This window comes from Colius striatus, chromosome 19 (assembly GCF_028858725.1).
Source record: "Colius striatus isolate bColStr4 chromosome 19, bColStr4.1.hap1, whole genome shotgun sequence".
Taxonomy (NCBI): domain Eukaryota; kingdom Metazoa; phylum Chordata; class Aves; order Coliiformes; family Coliidae; genus Colius; species Colius striatus.
The window spans coordinates 9482151-9503060 of NC_084777.1; the positions used below are offsets into that span (position 1 = coordinate 9482151).

At 47.5% G+C, this 20910-nt stretch overlaps 1 protein-coding gene across 9 annotated transcripts in view; it reads left to right on the forward strand.

The window, feature by feature from the left end:
* The window catches only part of EXD3 (exonuclease 3'-5' domain containing 3), a 261724-nt gene that overhangs the window by 134365 nt on the left and 106449 nt on the right, over window positions 1-20910 (forward strand). For all 9 annotated transcript variants that reach the window (XM_062011571.1, XM_062011576.1, XM_062011570.1 and 6 more), the window contains 4 exons: window positions 1071-1237; window positions 3514-3684; window positions 11110-11163; window positions 12847-12978. In XM_062011571.1, coding sequence (XP_061867555.1) covers window positions 1071-1237; window positions 3514-3684; window positions 11110-11163; window positions 12847-12978 — 524 coding nt within the window. The remainder of the gene's footprint in view (window positions 1-1070; window positions 1238-3513; window positions 3685-11109; window positions 11164-12846; window positions 12979-20910) is intronic.

Genomic DNA, 20910 nt, shown 5'->3' on the forward strand with positions numbered 1-20910 from the left:
ATTGACTCTGTGGCAAGATGCTACAGATTGTCCATCACAGGCCGTGATTTTATGTCCTCTGTGACTGGGAAAATCATTCAATAGCAAACATTTGCAGATTAATTCCCTTTCAGGGAAGCCAGCACATACTACATTTGTCCTTTTGCAGACATGGCTTTAATGGTGGATGGTTAAACTGTCCAATGACTATTTCCCTTATGGAAGAATTCCTGTGCTTTGCAGATTTTCTCTGATGAAACACCTTTGTGGAAACTCCTCTCAGTGACTGAAAGGAGGAAAGTCCACTTCCTTCTGCCTCGTTTCACAGCAGTTTGAGGAAACACATGCTGTGTTAATTTGTCATATTGAAGTGCTTGTTAGAGCAGGGTTAAAAATGGGTAGCAATGGTGTCAGAAACTGCAGCACAGTGGAGTTTACGGCAGATTACCCCAGAGTCAGAAGTCTGAGTCTAAAACTTCTCCTGAGGCATCAAAGGACATACTGAAATGAACCAGACCTTTCTTAAATTCAACTATCCTTGAAGCTGACACAGTTCCCACAAAAGTTAATCACTAGGAAGGACTTGTAAAACTGGCTGGGAGACTTAGTTCCGTTGCAAGGAGCAGAAGCCACACAGCAGTGCGTGTGGGCAGGTGATTGCAAACACCTCACTTATTACTTTTCAAGATATTGCATCTAATGGGGAAGTTACCTTCCCATCACTGAGGTGCAGTAATAAACTGTGGGCAAGTACTGCCCAGTGACAGTGGGCAGTAAAGGGGGGTGGCTGGAGGTGTCTGACGGGGGTTTGAACAGGCTGCCCTGCAGCTGGCTTTGCCAGAAGGCGAGGGACAGCAGAGGGCATATTGCTTTTTCAGCTCCTCTGCCTTGACTCTTTGCAGTCTTGTGATAAGTCATGATGCTCACTGAATCAGTAAAAGAGTGCAGGGTATGGTGTTAATAAGTTGGAACCTCACAAGTTGTTTCTGTTTGGTAGTATTTACAAAGGTGAGGGCTCTTCCTTACATCAGGAAAGCCTCTGGTTTAGTTCTGAATGAAACCAGCTGAGACTCACGTTCCCTTATTTCCAGCTTCAGATGCATACTGTTTGCTGGAGATCTATGAGAAACTCTGTAAGGATCCAGCAAGCTTTGGTCTGAGTTCAGACCTGATGGAGAGTCTGGTGGGAAAACCGAGCATAAAACCCAGGGCAAAGAAGCAGCTGAATAAACAAGAAGTACCGTCACCTTCTGGACAGGTTGGTAAACATCTTCAAAGAGCTGCATGTTGCTCAAGACCCCTGCAAATCATATGTTGCCTTGTCTCTCAGTCATACTACTAGCTATGCATGGCATGCCTGTTTGTAGTCTGTTCTCAGGACTACTGCAGCCAACATCTTCCTTGCCCCTCCCCTTTAATGGTAAGATGTGCTTTCTCCTTTGTGTGCCTTGCTTCAGCTTTCCCTGCAATTTTAGGTCCATTTGCCTTCACAGAATGTTGATGCAGATCTGTGTGGCAGGATCCAGCTGGCCTTGCTGGTAGAAATGCTCCTTCCACATGTCCTCAGTGGTGTGGGTTTGAGTTCTGTGACCTAGGTGTTCAAAACATTGACTTCCTTACTTCTGCTTTCAACTGAGCTTTTACCCTTTGGTTTCACATTGGGAATGCCTCCTTCATTTTGCCTGGAGTAGAAGTCTGCAAAGTCAGAAACAAACAACCCATCAAACAAGACCATCCTTCTGCTGATGCTTTGTCTCTGTCTTCCTGCCCACCACCACGTGCTCTGTCACTGGTCTGCCCCTGTAATGTATGCTGTGACAGAGCCTTAAAACTCTACTCACCATAACTTAGAGCTCTGTGACTCTGCTTAAACATCTTGGGACATGACTGGTCCCTCTCAGTAATAAAGTTTTCCTTTCAAAATGCAACTGTCTGTTTTTTTTATGCACCTACAAAAACAGCAGCAGAAGACCAGTTTTGTTTATTAGCTGAGAAGACTCACTGTGGCTGTGCATCCTTCTGAGTGGTCCCAAATGTGTGTGTGACTCCTGAAGTCAATGGTGCCTTCCACATCTGGCCTGAGGTGCTGTTGCTTATAGCCATCTTTTCAGTGTCCTCCTTATCACACATGTCTAAGTGCACAGTACCAGTTGGTTTTAGGCAGTAAAACCCAAGGCTGCTCAGTAGTTTCCAAAGCACTCTGTGTTCATGGGAACAGGGGATGTTACAGCAGATCTGAGTGGATCTTTCTGCTCTGTCCAGTCAGATTCATCAGCTGAGGTGGCTAGTAAAACCTGGCCTGGGACTCCAAAGAGCAGACTTCTGACTGTATCCCACATGACTCTCTTTCCTAGTGTTTCCTAGTCCACTATCTCAAGTGGGACTAATGACACTGTTCTCCTTTAGAAGCTTTTTGCTCTCTGCTGGCATGAAACGTGAGAAAAAAGCTACATCTGACATTGCTGGCCATTGAGTAAACATGAGCTAAGAGCCAGCTGCTGCTCCTCTACATCTGCTTGAACAGAAGCAGCAGCACAGGGTTAGTGTCTTCCGACTCCCTCAGCATCAAAGGGTCAGCTCTATCCGTTATCACAGCACTGAGCTCTCAGGGCACAGCTGCACCCAGGGAGGTCCTTGCAGGAGCTGGTGTCAGCCCAGTCTGCCCAGTGCTGCGGTCCTTGAGTGCACATTCCAGCTTCTGGGAAGTGCAGCCTCACACTGGTTGAGCTTCCCCATCTGACCTGGTTCAGGCCAGGGGTGTCTGCATGGTGTGCCACAGCATTTCCAGGCCCCAGTCACTATGTGCAGGGCTGCAATCACTCTGGCTCCAAACACAGTGCAGCCCTGCAAAGGTGGTGGCTGTGTCCTTTGGTCATTCCAGATGATTCAAGTTCCTGGAGGCAAAAGCTGAACATTGGAGGTTCCTTAATAACTTCCCTTCTCCATGAATTTAGCTATTGTCCTTCTGGGAGCCTCCCTACGACAAAGCCTCCAACTGCAGGAACTCCCCCAGCAGCACACATTGCAAATAAAATAAACAGAATTCAGGCATTGCCTATTTTTAAACTTCCAAAGATAACAAAGCTGACATGGCTGCTTTGTCTACCTGTTTCTCCCTCTGTCTGTCAGAGCCCCTTCCCAAATCATAACTTTGGCACATGGATATTAATTTCAGTCTAATTCAACAAGGGAATTACAGTCTTGAAATGGTTTCTGTGGCTTCATGAAAAGAAATGTCTGTGTAGAGCTTGGAAGGCCAGGATGGCATTTCTCCAGGGAAATGTCTGGTTTGGGTGGCCAGCTGGCCAGTGAGTGAATGGCTGATTCAGGGCTGCCCCATCATGTGCTGCCTCCTGCCCAAGGAGTAGGTGAGTGATGTGGAAAGGACATGGAGGAGGAACCAGAGGTGTTGCAGAGCATGGGGCAAACTGTAATGCAGGTAGGGAACAGTTGGATTTGCAGGGAGACAAAGCACAAATGTACTGTAAATCAGCCTCCTGTTCTGCTGCTGACAGATCTCTTCCCTTTCTGTAGCAATGCAAAGGATCCCAAATGGAGAGCTCATGCCCCCCTGCTCCCATCTCCTCGAGGGAGTTCAGCGTGGTCTGTGATAACATGCTGCAGGGCCTGGGCCGCTACCTGCGCTGCCTCGGTGTGGACGTGCGCATGCTGGAGAACAAAGATGACCACAGGAAAGCTGCTGAGGTCAGTCACACACCCAAATCCTCCTGCACCCCTCATGCTGCTGCCCAGCTGCACTGCTGGAGCTGCCCACAGCAGTGCTGAGAGCCAGCTCTTGGGCTCAGCCCAAGAAAACTGGTCTTAGCTAGTCCCTAAGGTAGAGTGTAGGTTTGGTTCTCCATTGCCAGGAGAGAAGAGGTGAGCAGAGAGTGCTGTGATCTTCAGTCTTATTTGTGTCTGTACATTCATGTCATTGACAGCTGGGATGTCTCAAGTCATTAGAAGGATACAAAGAGACTGTAAAGATGTGACCTGCAGTCTCGAGTGTCTTTGGCAAGGAGGCAGCGGTGTGTTTGCAACAAGACAAAAATCAGAGAAAGGAACCCAAAATTCACTGAAGTTTCTAGTGGACTCTGCTTTGGGCTTCCAGAGGAGGTATTTGCCTGCCTTGTGCTTGGGTCAGGCAAGTAGAACCGTAATCAGAAGATGGCTGATCAATATGAAAGGGAAAGTTTCCATAATAAATCAGCTTGTGGCATCCCAGCTGGCTGCCACCTTGTGAGACTACTCAAAGGTGATCAGCCACAGCTTTCAGTGGAGCACTTGGGAAGGGAGGAGTTTCTAACATACATGAGGACAGTGAGCATTGATCTGGACTCCCATAATGATGTTGACCCTCAACTTCTCAGAGGACAGACATGTGCTTCTTCATTTCAGACATATTCCAACTATGCCAGAAATGGAGATATCCAGCCCACACAGTGTGTCCTTATCGAGTGTGCACTGAGCACCCAGCCTGGTGCACAGGATGTTTCCTCTTCAGATGGCTGCTTGGCCTGAATCCTTCACAGGCTCTGACTTCTGCAGAAATAATTAATATCTCCACACTGCCAAAGTTGCACAAGTCACTTAAACAAACTCTTTCTCACTGCCTCCCCCCAAGAGCCTCATCTCCGCTGCTCCCGGTACCTTATCGTGCTATGGACAGGATGTTTTACATTGCTTTCTCTATGGTGACAGGACAAACATCCTTTCACTATCAAAAGCCCTTGGAGTGTTACTGTATTGTTGAGTCTTTGATCTGTGCTTGGATAATCAAAGATAAAAATAGGCTCCCCCCACCCTGCATTATATCTGGCTAGTCCTGATTGAATAAAAGCTGAATGTTGACCACCCTATGCCCAAAAACTTGTAAATATTATTGGAAAGGCCAGGAGAAAGGTTTGGATCCTGGTCACTGAATACAGGATAGACAGCTTGGGTGTTGTCCCAACACAGTCTCAAACTAGTGTCACCAGGAACACATAAGTGTGTACAGAGTTAGTGTTTGTTCTGCATTCAAGTCGTTTCACTGAAATGATTTATCAGTCATATTACACATCTCCTTGTGCCAAGAACCCCTGAATTGCCTGGCACTTGCTCCTTATTGTTCTCATTGCTGGTGCTTCTTAAAGTGACCTCAGGTATTGCTGGCAGATGGGCCTTGTCCTTCAGCCTCTGTTATTGGAGGTCAAGCTTAAAAGCCTGAGAGTCTGCAGATTGTGCTTGGGCAGCTCTGGATTATTTACGTTTTTTCTTTCAGGCCAATGCATGTGGCAGTAACTGGTTTGAGAAACCCCATTCCCAGGCTAAATGTGAAGTCTGTGTCCTGTGTACTGCTTCGTGTTGTGCTGCTCTTGTTGGCCAAATCTTTTCTCTTGCTCAACAGTTGTCATGGCAAGTTTCTCATGCTGGATCTGCCATCTCAGGCCTGCCAGCCCCTGAGAGCAGGCTTTGTGACACCATGAGCCAGTGGACCCCTCATTAGTCTGTATTTAGCTGCTGTGAGGTGACACCAGTTTGCATTGTCTGTGTAATGATGCTGTACAGTTAGGACTTGACTGGAGAAGTGACTGATTAAAAACTGCCTGTCATAAATGTGGACACAGAAAATGTCTCAAAAGAGAAAAGTAGTAGAAATTCAGACTGAACATTTCTCTGGTTCAATCTGTCCCTGTGTTGAAGGCAGAGAGCTCACAGTCCATCCTTATGAAAGCACTTGAGCCTCTGTTGATGAGCACCAGCCTCCCTGGGCTGAGCAGCTTTGTGTCCACGTGTGGGTGCTGCGTGGTTTCCCTGTCTGTGCCTTCAGTGGGTGGCAGGAACATTTTTGCTGAGTTACGTTTCCATCCCAGCTGCTGCAGTGCAGCACACACAAGTGTTTGGCAAAGCAGGTATGCAGCTGGGAATGAAATTTGTACCAGATGTGCTGGATGAGCTCCTTTACCTGCCTTTAGCAGCCTGTGCATTGAGAGCTGGGGGGATTTCACCATGTGCTTTCGCTGAAGCATGTCCTGGCCTGGCAGTTCCAGCCCTGCATCTTGGTGGGAGGCCTTTTGGGAGAGCTTTGGGTAGTTCCCAAGCCTAGCTGCCTGCTGTGAGGCAAAGTAGAGAGGCCTCTCTGGAGAAAGGCTGTGTGCACCCCACTGTTCCTCACCAGGGGCTCTGACTCCATCCCAAGGTAAGGAATGACTCCATCTGGTAGGGAATGTGGAGATTCGACCTGTCTTACGCAGCATCCTTCAGCGTGAGCAGCTGCTGTTACTGGGATGAGCCACCCTTGGCATTTGTTCTTCTCCTATAAGCAACATGTTATTTCCAGTTACATTTTTCCTTACTTAAATCACCTCCTATGCCTGCTCTGTGGCTAGCCAGGTCTTCCTGCTTGTCTTCAAACTTTCCTTTGTAGAGAATCTTAAACCTACCTTTTGGGCCTTCTAGATGGAGAATTGGGAAGGAGATGGGAAAGTTTCAGAGTCAGGTGGAGCAGTGGGATGCTTCTCATACTAACCTTAAAGGATCACCTACCAACCTGAAGCGACTACAGTAGACTTTCAGTGTCGTACTTCAGGAGTGGAGCAGCAGCTTGTAAGAAAATCTTGGTAGTCTCTTAGATCACTAATTCCTAAGAAGAAACTTGGGGGGATCTCAAAGCCTCTTGAATTGAATTGTGGGTTGATTATTTTTCACTGAGCTGTGCTTCTAGTCTTCAAAATCACCCTCATCACTTGCATGCTGAGGCAAACCTGGGATCTTCTGAAGTGTGATAATATCAGAGGTTTGTGTAGAGCCACTTTTTGCTTGGTAACAGGGAGAAGGGGCTGCAGGGCTGGGCCTTGTAAGCAGTTCTTGACCCACTTCCCACCCCTGTGGGCCAATCTGCTGCCTCTGCCATCACTGTTTAAGGGAAATCTGCAGCTGAAGGGGAGGTGGAAGGGTGGTACCAGGTGGAGGTGATCATGTGGAGAAGGAGGAAGGGAGGAGAAGTGTTGGACTGGAGATGCCCCTGCAGCCCCTGGTGAGAGGCCAGGCCATGCCCCTGCCACCCATGGAGGGCAATGGTGAGACTGAGAGTCACCAGCAGCTCCAGGAGGACATGGTGCCAGAGGGTGTGACTGTGCCCAGACAGCAGGAGACTGTGTAAGGAGGGGCCCTGGTGCATGTCTGGCCATGCTGAGTGTCTGTGGACCCCAGAGACCCCCACGGGAGGCAGAGAGGAGCTGTGGCCCATACAGGGCTGTGGCATGTGAGGGACCTCGTGCTGTGGAGTAGGGGAATGGTGAGGAGTCCACCTGCCCTGAGGAGAGACAAGGGCCAGGAGCCCTCAGGAAAGGACAGACTGCACCTGCCATTCCCACCTCCTGCCTGCTGAGGGGGAGAGGTAACAACATCAGCATCAGGTGCCTGAGCCTGGGAAGAGGGGAGGGGTGAGGGGAAAAGTGGTCTTAAAGGGCTGGCTGTGCTCTTCTTCATTGTCCCACTCTGTGGTGTTTTCTGTTTGTTATGGTTTCAGTTGGTGGTGGGCTAAATTCATTTTTGGTTTCTCCCCCAAGTTGAGTAGTTTTGTCTGTTCTGCTTGGGACTGTAAGTGGCAAGTGAGCTCTCCCTGTCCTTAGAGGGTTCCAAAGGCCTGCAGTACTTTCTTTCCCCCATCCCATTGGGAGCAAGAGGAGTAAATGAGTGGCTGTTCCTGGATGGGCCTAAACCACGACAGATAATAACCATAAGACTGGCAGAACTGGCTTCCTGCAGCTTCCATGGCATAGAAGATTCCCTTGCAAGGTTACACCTATTCCCCCAAAACTCCAGGTGAACCAGCAAGTTGGAGAGGAGAGCCAGGCTTGGATGGATGTCAGGAGACAGAACAGTTTGCAGCTGGATCTAAGTTGCCCCAGACTGGTTTGGAGTCATGGGACACAAAGGGGATTTCTAATAGTGCAGTGAGCAGAGCTTCATGTAATGGGGAAATCTAATCTCTGATCTCATCTCAGCTTTGAATGTCTTTTTCCATATTTTTGATGTAAGAGACATTCTTCAGGTTTGTTAGTCTTTTTACTTCCCTGCCAGTCTGCAGAGTAAATTCACAGAGGACAGATGAAGAACTGTTCTGCCTTTAAGATCAAGACTTCACTTTTGATGTTTGGTCAGCAGGAAAAGAATGTCTTTCATAGGAGACCTTGGTACAAATGGGTCTGTGTTAAGGAAAGGAATGGTGTCAATGATTTTAGTGTGGTACTTCAGGCCACTTGATGAAGTCATGCAGTAACTCTGTACAATTTATGGTTTTCAGGAATGCTGAGAAGTCTGGGGTTGAAATACCAGTAGTAGGGCAAGTGCACTGCAGGACAGGGCTGATAGCTAGAAAGCTCTTGGTTTACCTTTTTAAAAGAGCCTGAGATAAGAGGTAAGGGCTTCAGGGTCAAATGGAGGTTTGCAAGCCAGCTCCCTAGTAGATCTTTGTCTGGGTGCTGTTCCAGCACACATCCCGGAGCAGATGCTTTCTGTCTGCTCCCTTCTGGAACCCTCTGAACTGGGACCTTGCTGTCTGGGCTTCACCTCCACTGCAAGAAGAGGGCAGAGCTTTCCCTGGCCAGCCCCATTGCAAAGGGAACACAGTAGTTTGCCTCTTCAGGGACACGTGGCATTGCCCAAGTGTCATGCAAGGGCTTGGCAGATTTTAAATTGCAAATCTACAGCTTTGTGCTGCTGTTTCCTGAAACCTTCTTTGGCCTTAATTCAGGATCCTTTAGGTTGTCACCAACTGCTCTGATGCTGGTTTCAAAACACAGAGTCTCTCTCTGCCTTCTCTCATCAGTCACTGCCTTTCCCTGTCTCCTTTGCAATTCATCTGAGTTCGTTCATCTCTGCAAGATGAAAGTTGGCTGAACAGACAGGCACGTTAGGGCTAAATAAGAATACCAAGTTATTAGGAAGTGCTTTCTATCCAGAAGGTCTAAGCCTTTTCCAGAGGAAGTTGATATTATCTTTTTAATAGGTTGTGAAACTGAGGCCAATGCTCTCTCTGCAGCACTTGGGATGCAGCACAAGTCCCTGACACCCACCCCAACCCACTGCTCAGGCCCTTCTTTTCCTTTTCTCTGCACCTCTGAGCATTTCTCTCCCAGCTGGTCCCAGTGCTGCCTGCTGTTATTTCTTTCAGAGGAAAGCATTGTGCCCTTTTGTGCAGCACGTATCCTCTGTGGTTCCAGTCAGATGTGTGCTATCACATGGCTTCTCTGGCTCTGCGTGTTTCTCCCAGACCTTGTTCCAGAGGCGGAAAAACATGCTGGAAGAGTTATCGCTTTTCTCCTTTTTATTTGATGTTCTTTGCCTGTCTCTGCAGAGCCATTTAGATAAGGGGATTTATCAAGCTTGAACTAATTAACCCTGGATGCAGGAAGTCAGAGTGGAGTGTTCCAGCTGTGAAATCCTCAGGCTTACCCTGAAGCACACATTGGTCTGAAGGAATTTCACATCTCTTTTTCCCTTGTCTGCAAACCCCTGAGGTGTGCTGGTGCCTTAAGGGGCTGCTGAGGTGCCCTGAGGGTGGGTTGTTGGCAGGGCTGTTCAGTAACCCTGACTGCATGTAGGAGGATTGCATTCAGCATGGGGGGATCTCTACTGTCACTTCAAGGTGCCTGTTCTTGGAGATTTTGTTCCTTTCTTGAGAGAGAGGGGTAATTTTGAAAGAAATTTGGTCATTTTGCCTGTAGGAAGCTGCTTTAGAAGTTGTTGCCAATCGCTTTCTCAGTACAGAACTGGCAGCCAAAGAGTGACTTCACAAAAAGGGAAGAGAAGCAGCTACCTGAAAGGTGACGAGAGGAGAAAAATGGCTGCTTCATTGGCTGCACAGGGAGTTTGTGCCTTCAGAGCCTTCTCCTTCTTGTTTCATGTTGCCATAGGTCCAGTGGATCTTCAGAGCAAAGCTGCCCAAGATGGGGCTTAAGACTCTTATTTGTTTTTCTCAGAGCTATCTGGCTGTGTCAGACTGTCTGGGAAGTGTAGCAGGACTCTGATCCCAAATGTGTCCTCCTGCCAGGGTTAAAGAGTGATCCAGAGAGAGCTTCTGAAACTCAGATCCAGAAGAGAGGCCTCTGTGACACACATCTGGAAACAGTGACAAATACAAGGGCTTCCAACAGAATCCACACCAGGGAAGAGAAATAACCTTGTGCCTACCTTGAAGTGCCAATCTCTTGTCAGCACTAACAGAGCCCAAGTCCTGGTTCCCATGGGAATCCTTCTATTGCTGTGGCCATGAAACTACTTCTCTCCTGCAGGAGGGGGCGAAGGGGTGGGAGGGAGGGATGTCATTTAATCATATAAAGATCAGTCACACTTTCATCCTTGTGAGGAATTACAGTTCCAGATTTAGTATTGCCTTTTGGCACCAAACCATTTGGAAGTGTCTCTTACTCTGTTGCGAAGGTCAGAAGTCCCCTGATAATTCAGCACAGACTTTTCCCTTGAAGGACAAGACCTCTGATAAAAGTGCAGGATTTCAAGTCAGGAGGTGATAAACTCTCATGGAGATATTCTTTGCAGCCTGGAAAGGGTGCACAGTTTCTGTGTGTCTGCTGCTGGGAGAATAAGACTGATCTGTGAGCAGTGGAGTGAGCATCGCTCTGTTAATGTCTCTGAGGCTTGCAGACTCATTTAATGGTACATTGTTTTGCTGGAATTACCTGCTTAGCCTACTTTTTCCTTTCTCCCCTGTGCACTGCTGTGTGAGCAGAACTGCTTGCTGCTTTATGAACCAGATTGGGGAACCAGAAATAGTCTAAGTTAAGAGGGGGGGAAAAAGAAAGAGACGGGAAGGTTTTTGATGGGATTATTTCGAGGTGGATTGGTTCCCTGGGCCATCTGCAGTGCAGATGCACCAGTAGCTTGTTCCAACAGCCATGAGGTGGGGTGGGTGTTGGCAGGAGGGGATGGGCAGTGAGTGAGCAGCACTTCAGGCTGCTCCTGCTGTTGGACCAGACCCCAGGGCTCCTGGCCCAGTGCGTGTCGGCAGCACAGACGAAGACTCGGTATCACCAGTTTGTGTTGTCTCTGCTTTGCCTGAAAGCAAAGCTTGGATCCACTGTCTCTTCAGCCCGTGTTCATTATGATTTTTACTGTTTTTTCCAGATTGCCCGACAGGAAGGAAGAGTCATTTTAACCTCTGGGCTCCCATATCAGACTGTAAGTGTTCAGAGCTTCTGGCGTTTTTCTGGCACTGGATCATTGTGTGCTCTAGGATGTGCAGCAGAGAGAAGAGGAAAAGTCAGATGTGAATACAACAGCTGGCTTAGCTTTTTCATGTTTTCTGCACTAAAACCTACATTAAGGCTCTTGAGAGGTTTGCTGTTCTGATTGACCAGAACTCAGGGTGGATTTTTGGTTTCTACTCAGAGCTGCATCAGTGGGGAGAGCGATTGCTCTCGCTGGGGGCAGGGGGTGGAAGTGAAGCCAAGCGATCCAGAACAAAGTGTTCCTGTTTGGCCTCTCTGGCAGGTGAAAGGCAGTTCCATTCCCATGCTTTTTATCACAAAGATTCTTGTTTACTGACTGGCTCCACACTGACATAGTTTCAACACTTAAAGATGTTTCTTCAGGCTTGGAAGGGAGAGAATGGAAGCCACCAAGTATGGGTCCTGGTGGAAGCTGCAGAAGTTTTGTGTTCCCGTAGATACATAAAAAACAAAGCAAACCCCAACCTTACCCTCAGCACCAGATGTTCAGAACCCTTCTTGAGCCACACGCAGGAAGGTGGTGGTGTGAATATACTGAACCTGTCCAGTCAGTGGTTGTGATGCTGTGATGACTGCTGCAGGTCCCTTGCGCTTTGTTACTGCCCAAAAATTCACTTGGAAGAGTGAAACTATTCTGGATTACAAACATGAGGCAGGATGCAGGACTTCTGTGTTAGAAACTGCCAATACAAAAGCTCCCAACTACTCAAGCAGCTAGCTGGAGTATTTGCAGACTGTGTATTGCTAATCTCCTGCATCATAGCTGAGTGTTGAAGAAAACTGCTGCCATGACAAGACACTGTAGGGCAAATGCAGCTGTGCCATGCTCCAGCTCACCTATCCAGAATGAGATTCCTTGAGTCTAAAGCTGATAGAATAGGTAATGCAGCATCCAGCACAATCATATTTGACAAAGCTTTAATGTCAAAGTACTGTGTAGGAATTGCAAAAGGAAAGTTAACAGTTTCCCAGTGTATGCTGCTGTCCTGGGAAAGATCTGGCTCCCTTTGTTTCTTTGCCTGTGCTGTACACGAGGGCAGGATGGCTCTCCTGAGCTCCTGTATTTGCATGTAGTTGATCCCATCTTGCTGTGAGTACTCACTGTGTTCATAAAGATGTGTCTGGAACTTCCAGTGCTTGTTCCCAGATACAAATATCTCTGCTGAATGTGGAGCAAACATTGAGGGTCTGTCCATATCAACCACTCCAGTGGCCATCAGTGAAGTCCAGTCTGTAAGCTGGAAAGGTTGAAGTGCTAAAACTCATTGGACAGCACCTCCATCGTTGTGCTTTTGTGTACTGTGTGTGATGTGGCCAGATTTTATGGGAAAGCTGTGATTAAATTCAGTTTCCTCTTGCTACCCTTGTCAGCACCATGCCACCAAATTATAAGGGGACTTGGGCAATCATGTCTCATAGATATAAAGTGCTGTAGGGCTTCAGTAGTCTCAGAGCTATTGCAGCCCTGGCCAAGTGTTAAACTGCCAATTGTGTTTGTTAGATCACAGTTTAGACTGGAAACACATACTGACTCCAAACAGTATTTCTAATTAAAACCAACTTATTAGGAACAGCCTCTGTGCAAGGAAAGGCTCATCCATTATCTTCCTGGTTTATGACTTGTGTTTTGAAGCTGCGGTCCCAGGTGGCAGAAGGAAGGTGTTTCTCTGTGAACTGCTCAGAAAAGGCAAAAGATCAGGCCCTGCAGGTTCTGAAGCACTTCAACGTTCGGGTATCCCCAGCAGATATCTTCAGCCGCTGCCAGGTAGGACACGGCTTCCTTTCGTGGTCACTCACTCGCCATCCCCTGCGCGACAGACGCCGCTTTGGCATTTCGGGTCTGGCACTCGGTGCTTCTACTCGGTTCCTGAGATCTCTGCTTGAACTTTGGCAGCATCTTACAGAGCTGTGAGGACTTCTGAGTGTGCTGATGACTATGTCAGGAGAGCAGAGGTACTGCATCTGCAGCTTTGCTGGAAACGGCTGGATTTTGGTGCTTGGCATGTGTTTTGGCATCGGCTGTCACAGCAGTCTCTCTGCTGCCGTGTTCTCTGTCGAGGACACATGCTGGTTTAATTATAAACCGTGTTTAATTATGGCTCTGTGATTCTGATAACACTTAATTACTTTAATAGGAGGGTTTTTTAGGACTGGGGTGGTTTTTTTTCAGAAGCTATTAGGTTAATTCATGTCCATGCTAGTTGATGACTCCAGATTGTGTTTGGCACTTGATATCTGTGGATTGTTGTCAAAAAGATATTTTAATTGTGTGAGCTCAAATCTCCATCTCTTCCAATTTCACTCTTGTATTTGTTACAGTAACAGGCTGAAACCTATCCCTTCAAAAAGTGTAATATAAATCAACTTGCAACTTCCACATCTCTCATCTTATCAGTGTTTAAAGAGAGAAAAAGAAGAAATTGCAGATCTGGCTAGAAAAGGAGCTTTCTCTTAGGAATAAACAAGCCAGCTGAACACTGGCTCAGTGGAGTCTGGCTCAGTTGAAGTCTGGCTCAGTGCCTTGTGGTCAAACTCTCAGGGTCTCCTGGGCTGGTGGAGCTGGACAAGTGTTGTAGGAATAGCGATGACTTCTGAGCAAGCACACCAGAGAGCATTTTCTAGGCCTCTGCTTATATCTGCTGTCAGTTGCTGAAACTGTAGCTGTAACTTAGAGAGAAAATGAGAGTCACCCAGCTGTGCAGGTTGTCTGTAAGAGGAGGATGACGTAACTCCATGCAGACGGGATCAACATAATATGGGTTGATCTTACTTCAGGATAAATGTATATATTCAGACACAAGATACTGTGTTCAGTCCTGTGGTTTTATTGTTCTGAGAACAGATTGCAGTTGTTATATAGTGGCATGCTGGCTTCTTTGCTCTTTAGAAAACCTTGTGGCTTCTCTGATTCCCTGGGATCCCATAAAATAGCAACGTTCACGTAGCATAAGCACACCCCCAAACCCCTGCTGCAGAAAACAGGGAGATCTGTAATAAATGCAGGAGGCTGTGCAGCATAGGATATAAAACTGACCCCTTGCCCATGGTCTGGAATCTGGAACTGTTTAACTCTCTGGCTTTTTAGTACGTGCTGTCTTAGTTTACAATATAAATAGGGGTAATCAATCTGGCTAGGAACATATACTAAGTGTTCATTTACTTCCAGGAGAAATGCTTTCCCTGTAAATTGTGGTGGTAGAACAGCTGCGTGTTTTACACTGCTAGGCATGGGAAGATGCATTATTTGTCAAGCCCTTCTGTGTTGAGTCATGTATTTACCAACACTGAAGGCATTTTGGAGCCGATTTTGTTCAGCCGTCCCCTGCAGACTGTTGCTGTTGTGAGGAGAGCCTGAGCCCTTCCCAGGACGCTGTGTAACTGCAGAGTGGGGACTCCCTGCCTCACAGTGGCACATTTCATCCTTCAAAAGGCTGCTCTGGGGCCACCGTGGCCAACAGACACCTCAGCACTTCATTTGTAAGTTCTTTCTAAAGCATCCAAATCCTCTGCAAACCTAATTGGGCTTAATTAGGATGGAAGTTAGATCCTGAAACTGCTGAGCTGTGCCTTCCTACTGCCTGTTCTGGTCTTTAACTGGGTTACAGACCTCAGGGCTTGCAAACTGCTTGGAGGTCTGCCACCTCCTTGCAAAAATGTATATTGCTGGTGGGTGTCCGAGGTTTCAGCTGTCCCTGTAGCAGGAGAGCACTGGTGGTGTGGGAACCAGGGCCTCCAGAAACCCCCAGGTGCTGCTGCCTATGTGCTGGGCAGGAGGATGAGGCTGGGGGATGCTGATCCACAGCTTGGGCCACTCTCCCTCCCCACCTTTATCATGAAAGGCTCGCAAGGGCACAAGTGGTGGCCTCTCAGCTGCCATCATCCATTGCAGACAGACATTTTCTGGGTGTCACAGGAAGGAATGTGGCATCCTGCCTGCCTCTGTCTGGTGGAGCAAGGGCTTGTTTTATCCCCTGGGCTTCTGTTCTGTAAATGATTTGAGTGAATATGTCAGCAAATACTGTTGCTGTAACAATTAATGTGTGTAGTGCAGAGCACACGGTAAAAGTCAGTCCCAGTTCAGTGCTGTACCCAAGATGGCTGTAAAATGTGTTTGCTCTGTCAGCAGGGATGGATGGTCTCTCCTTTGCAGATATAAAGAATAGGCTTGCTTCCTAGCCCTGCCTTTTTCTGCATGGCAAATACCAGTTACCTCCCTCTGACTTGCACAGAGAATTTCACCCATGGACTTCTCAGCCTGGCTGCTCTCAGGGGTGTGGGGCCTCGACTCAGCTGCTCTGGTTAAAGCTCCAGAGATGGAGACTGCTGCTGTCTGTGTCAGTGATGCTTGCCAAGGACAATCTTCTCATTGCATGTGTCTCTCAAGTACTGCATCTTAGGACTCTGTGATGGTCATGGAGAAGCCACCTGCACACAGCAGCTTTGGCCAGGCATGGTGGTGTCTTTGGTGAGGAACATTTTAGAGGGGCTGAGTGAAAATAAGACAAAGTCTGTCTTTTGGTGACGTGCCAAAAAACTCCAAGAAAGTCCTACTCCTAGCCTTAAAATATTTGAAATGAACCCATTCCCCCTATTTGAAATGCAAATGTCTTTTGTCTGTCACCTCTGCACACATTTGAATATCTTGTATACAGCTTTTCTTCTTTTCACATATCCAAAAGTAGCTCCTTCAGAATCGGGTGATGTGAAATGCATGCTGGAGGCTGTTCTTACATGATAAATTCAGCACATTGGTCCCTTAATGCTAGTCAGGAAGATCTTTGTGGAGTTGTCAGGGGCTGTTGTAAGCAGCCTGAGGGTCAGCTGGCAAACTGGCTTGAGTGGAAGATCAACAATGCTCTGCTCTTGACAACTTGAAGAAAGTTCTAACACAGAACTTGCATTTTTAAGAAAGGAAAAAAACAAATCAAAACCTGCTAAAGAAGGTGACCTGCTGGATGGCTACAGTTATGGATACAAAGGGCATCACAGAATGGTTTTGGTTGGAAAAGACCTTCATCAAGTCTAACAACTAACCTGACATCTGACAGCGAGGTCATTTTAGGAAAGGAGCGAATTTTGGCTTCTCTCCCAGGCCTGTCCATTCAGGGGGGACCTTTTCTCACCCTGCAGTGTGTGCTGCAGCCCAGGAACAGCCTGGCAGGACAGCAGGGGGACATGAACACCCTTCCAGTCTTGAAAACAGACATGTTGGGGCAGATGTTACCTGGATGACTGGCTTGGCTTTTGCCTTCTTGCTTTTCGATGCCTCCACGGCAAGCAGATAGAGACTGCAGCTCCTGACCAGGCAGTGTGCACAGTGCCTCTTTGTTTACTGCTCATTCTCAGGGAGCCCAAGGTGCTGAGGATGTTTTGCTTCCTTTGGCTAAGGTATGGTGTCTGCCCTAGACAGCTTGTCAGTGAAAAAATGCTTGTGTCAAAGCAAATCAATTCAGGTAAGGGGCTGGCAGCACTGGGCTGTGAGTGATGCTCCTGTGCACAGCACTGACAGGGTGCAATGGTGGTTAGCATGGTGATAAACTGAGGAGATAAACAGTGCAAGTTGTTGGCTTTAAATCTTTGTATGGCAAGTGTTTGTCAGGGTGGTTTGAAGGGAAGGCAGCGTGTTCAGTGCTGCAGGGGATCGCTGGTCAATTACTCCTGGTATACAAGAACCTTGCCATTTAAAGTTTATAAGGCTGCTGTAAAATCCTTGCTCTGCAGACAGATTTGGAGCCAGGAGAGCCTCTCCATCTTCAGAAACGACAAGTTGTCTTCAGGCTTCACTTCAAAGCTGCTCAGCTCCATTTTGAGTTTGAAGCTTTGCTCCTGTACAAGGGAGGGAGCTGGAGGCCCCGGGGTCCTGCCGTGCAGCTCTGCCACCTCTGTGCCTCCCCTGGGCCCTGCTTTCCTTTCCCACCCTCTGTTTGACTTGACCCTTTAGCCTTTAAGCTGGCTAGGGCAGAGACCCTGTTTGAACAATACCTAACGCAATGGGAGGCTGATCCCAGGTGAGGTCTCAAGGCTTTCCTGCAAGGAAATACGATTGCAGTTATATTCCCTGCAAAAATAAATGTGCAGGGGGGGGAAAAAATCTCAGGCTCCAGCTGCAGTTTCTGCAACTGAACAGCCCTGCGTTTATTATAGGATTATCTGCAAATTCAAATAGGTTGTCTCTTTCACTTCACTGAAAGCTCTGATCCTAAATAAGCAAATTACATCACCTATTCTGATGTCCTGTTTAACTTATGACCTCAGCCTAAGCGCTGCAGGATGTGAGAGATAGCTGCTTTATTTCATTGTCTGGAGATCTGATATCTTCCCACCCCCCCCCTTCCCTGCTCTTTCAGTTTCAAAGCTGCTCCCCCCCCCCCAGCCTTTTAGAAAGGTGTTAGCATGGGATTAGGAGTAGGCGGGGAGGAGGGGGGCAGGAAGAGAGGAAACCACCTTTCTTTTTGAAATTCGGTGCAAAAGTGTTCTAACAGTTGCAGCAAATGTTTCTGGTTTTTTGTGGTTAAGGTAACGAATTTCATTGCTGCAAAGCTCATCATGTGCAAGCTGATTTACACAGAGGGAGCCCAGTATGGAGCAATCCATTTAGCAGGGACAAAGAAAAAGGCCTTATGATTAGATGAAAAACCCTGTGCTTGGGGCACTTTGCAAGAAGCTTTGAAGCCAGCCTGGGAACTCCGGCGATATTAGTCGATAATTAGTAATATAGATCCCTCAAGCTGTCGTTTAGATTGGAAATGTGCACGTCTCTCATGAGCCTCTGTCACACCAATCTGATCAGCAGGCTTTTTTGTTCCTTTTATGTGGCTTGCTCTGTCGGTCCCGATGATGATGAGAACTGCCAGACATCGTCTTTCTCACTAACTTGTGAGCCCGGCACCTATCTCCCTGCTCGAGCGCGGCGTGGCAGCGGGACCAGGGCAACTGGGGTTTGCGGTCACTTGCCCAGCCCAAGCAGCACTCTTTGGGCTCTGTTGAGCATCCCACTTGTCCTTCCACATGCACAGTGAGAAACCAGTAGAATTGAAAGGCTGTCTTGCTGCCCAGCAGTCAGTGAGGGGTTTGTCTCAGGAGTTGCTTAGGACAAAACGCATCTACAGCTGAGACGGGGCCGAGGCAAATACCAAAGCACGTGGAAAACGTCAGTTCTGGAAGCCCACGTTTGAGTTGTTGAGGTGCCTTCCACTGATGTAATGTTGTGTCCCTATTTACCCCCTTTCAGCCCTGAAACCTCCTTGGAAAGGGCCATGTCACCATTTAAATGACAAACTAAGAAGGGTCATGTGCGCTGGGTTTTGTGTCTGCTTGGGAACGCTGAGACAGAGCACTGGAAACTCTCTGTGGTTTAATAAGAGGTTCATCCATAGGATGCAATTTGTCAGCGCCTACAGGTCAGGAAAACCTGTGATTAACAGCATCTGTGGTTTCCCCAGATGTGTGAGTTAGTTGCTTACTCCTCACCAGCCTCAACCCAAACGGAAAGCTCAGCCCTGTGCCTACCCACTACGTGGGCTGTGATTTCTTGCTTCAGAGTGTGATTGTTCAACACAAAGGGTAAGGCCCTCTTAATCTTTTTGTTTATCCTGGGCTTGGCAATTTAGATGTAATCTGCAACTTGTGCTGCTGAGGCTCTGGCCAGGAAGCACAGCTGGTATTATTCTGCCTCTGCAGACGTTGTTGAGGGAGTGGATTGACCTCCAAAGGTACTTGTCTCAGGACTTTGTGAGTGGTGAATGCACCTCTCCCCAGCCCTTCATTCACAGGGATGCAGCTCTTTTTCTTTGGAGTGCCTCTACCCAACAGTCATTAAATAGCGTCAGGGTTTGTGATAATTTGTCCTGGCAAATTGTGCTCCTTTAGAGTCTCCAGTTGAGGTTTTTATTGGGTGATCTCTCAAGCTTTATAGACCACAGTGAGAGCTCATGGCGAGTGGTGGCCATCCCGAGGCAGGGGCATGTGGAGACAACTGCTGTGTCCAGGTGGGCATTGGGTGCAGGGTGGGAGGGGGCAGTGCTGCCCAGCCCAGCTCTGCTGAGAGACATGCAAGTGCCCACAGCTCCAGTCCTGCAAAATGCCCAGCCTGTAGCCTGCAGCCCCTCGCTGCTGGCCAGGCAAAGCTCAGAGCCCCTCAGAAAAGGGCTCGGCTGAGCCTAATTCTCACCAGCGAGCCAGGACGGTGCTGCCTGGTTCCCACAGACTGTACACTTCCCTGCCAAGATTTCAGTATCTTCAGAAATTCAGTGGAGCATGAAGGTCACAGCAAGGGAAGAATGACAGCCTGAGACTTTTTTTTCCCCCTTTCACCAGCTCGGAGCAGACTGTTGTCTCTCCAGCATGTTGACTGTTTTCATAGGGTTAGCGTGAAGTTTATGTTTTACACAGACCAGTGGAAGTCAGATATGAGAATGCAGCAGATCAGCTGTGTTTCTTCAAAGAAAACTGTCTCATGTTGCAGGCTTTCTTTCTCAGCATCTGCAAAAGCTTGATTTCCAGTGAAATTTCCTTTTTAGATCTGTGGCTTTAGGTTCTTTTTGTGGACGTATGTGAGAGACTGTACCCCAGGTTTCACTTTGTGTATTTCTTTCCTCTCTCTTACTCTCACTTGCAGAGCTGCAGGCAGACATTAGACTTCACAGGGGGAAAATCTGTTCATTTTTCACGGTGTTATGGATTACAGTGCACAAAATGATGATACCATTTAGCTTTAAGAGATCAAACCTCAGCTGATAGTAAATGTTTTCTTTTGAGGAAGTCATCCTTATTCCTGGGAACCAGTTTTGTTCTCCTGTGCTAACTGCAAGAAAGGTATGAATGTGGGTTTTTTTTTTCCTGGAGGGCAACACTAGCTGGAAAAATGCTGCTTTTTAGCCAGTGGAAACAGCACAAGCAAACAACGATTGGCAGTGAAAACAGCGCTTGTATTTAGACTAGCACAGAAAAGAAGACACAGGGCAGTGCAGAGTAAATGTCCTTTTATACAGTTCTGTACAGGGCTTTTTCTTCCTCTCATGGATTTGGACAGATCGTGAAGTGCATTGGTCAGCAGTGATGCTGGTGCACTGGGAGAAAGTAATGAAAGGTCAGTGGGTGACAGTGATGGAGTGACTGTAAGGAAAGTGAAGAACTCTCTGGAGAAGGCAGTGACACAGCTCTAACTCCCATGTGTCCTGAAGAAACCGTCCCCATGTTTTCTCTCAAATGTCATGAGAAAACAAGAGATTTGTAGCCAATTTAAGTTCTGTTGGTTTCCAGTCCCCTGTGCCTCCTGAGGTCAGAGTTCAGGGGATTGACTGTGTCAAGAAGTCAAAATTCCCATGTTTTATGCACTGTGGAGTTTCTCCTCCTTTCTGACATCGGTGCCCTTATAATGCTCCTTGTTTGTATGTCATGGTAAGGATGGGATGCCCAATCCCATGTTAGAATGGCTGTATATTTGTTCTGGTGGTCTCTCAGGGTGGTAATCCTACACATAACCCATCAGTGCAATCACTGGGTCTCGTTACTTGAGATACCTTGTACATGAGAAGTTAAATAATGTCAAAGTTCTTGTTTTCATAGTGGAGTGACCAGCTTCATTAGTACATCAGGTGAAGTAAATTGATTTGAACCACCCAGAAGGCCTCTAGGCCTTTATTTTCCCTTCACAGATCAAGATGATTAAATAGTGTTGGGAAGAGTTTGTCTTCTA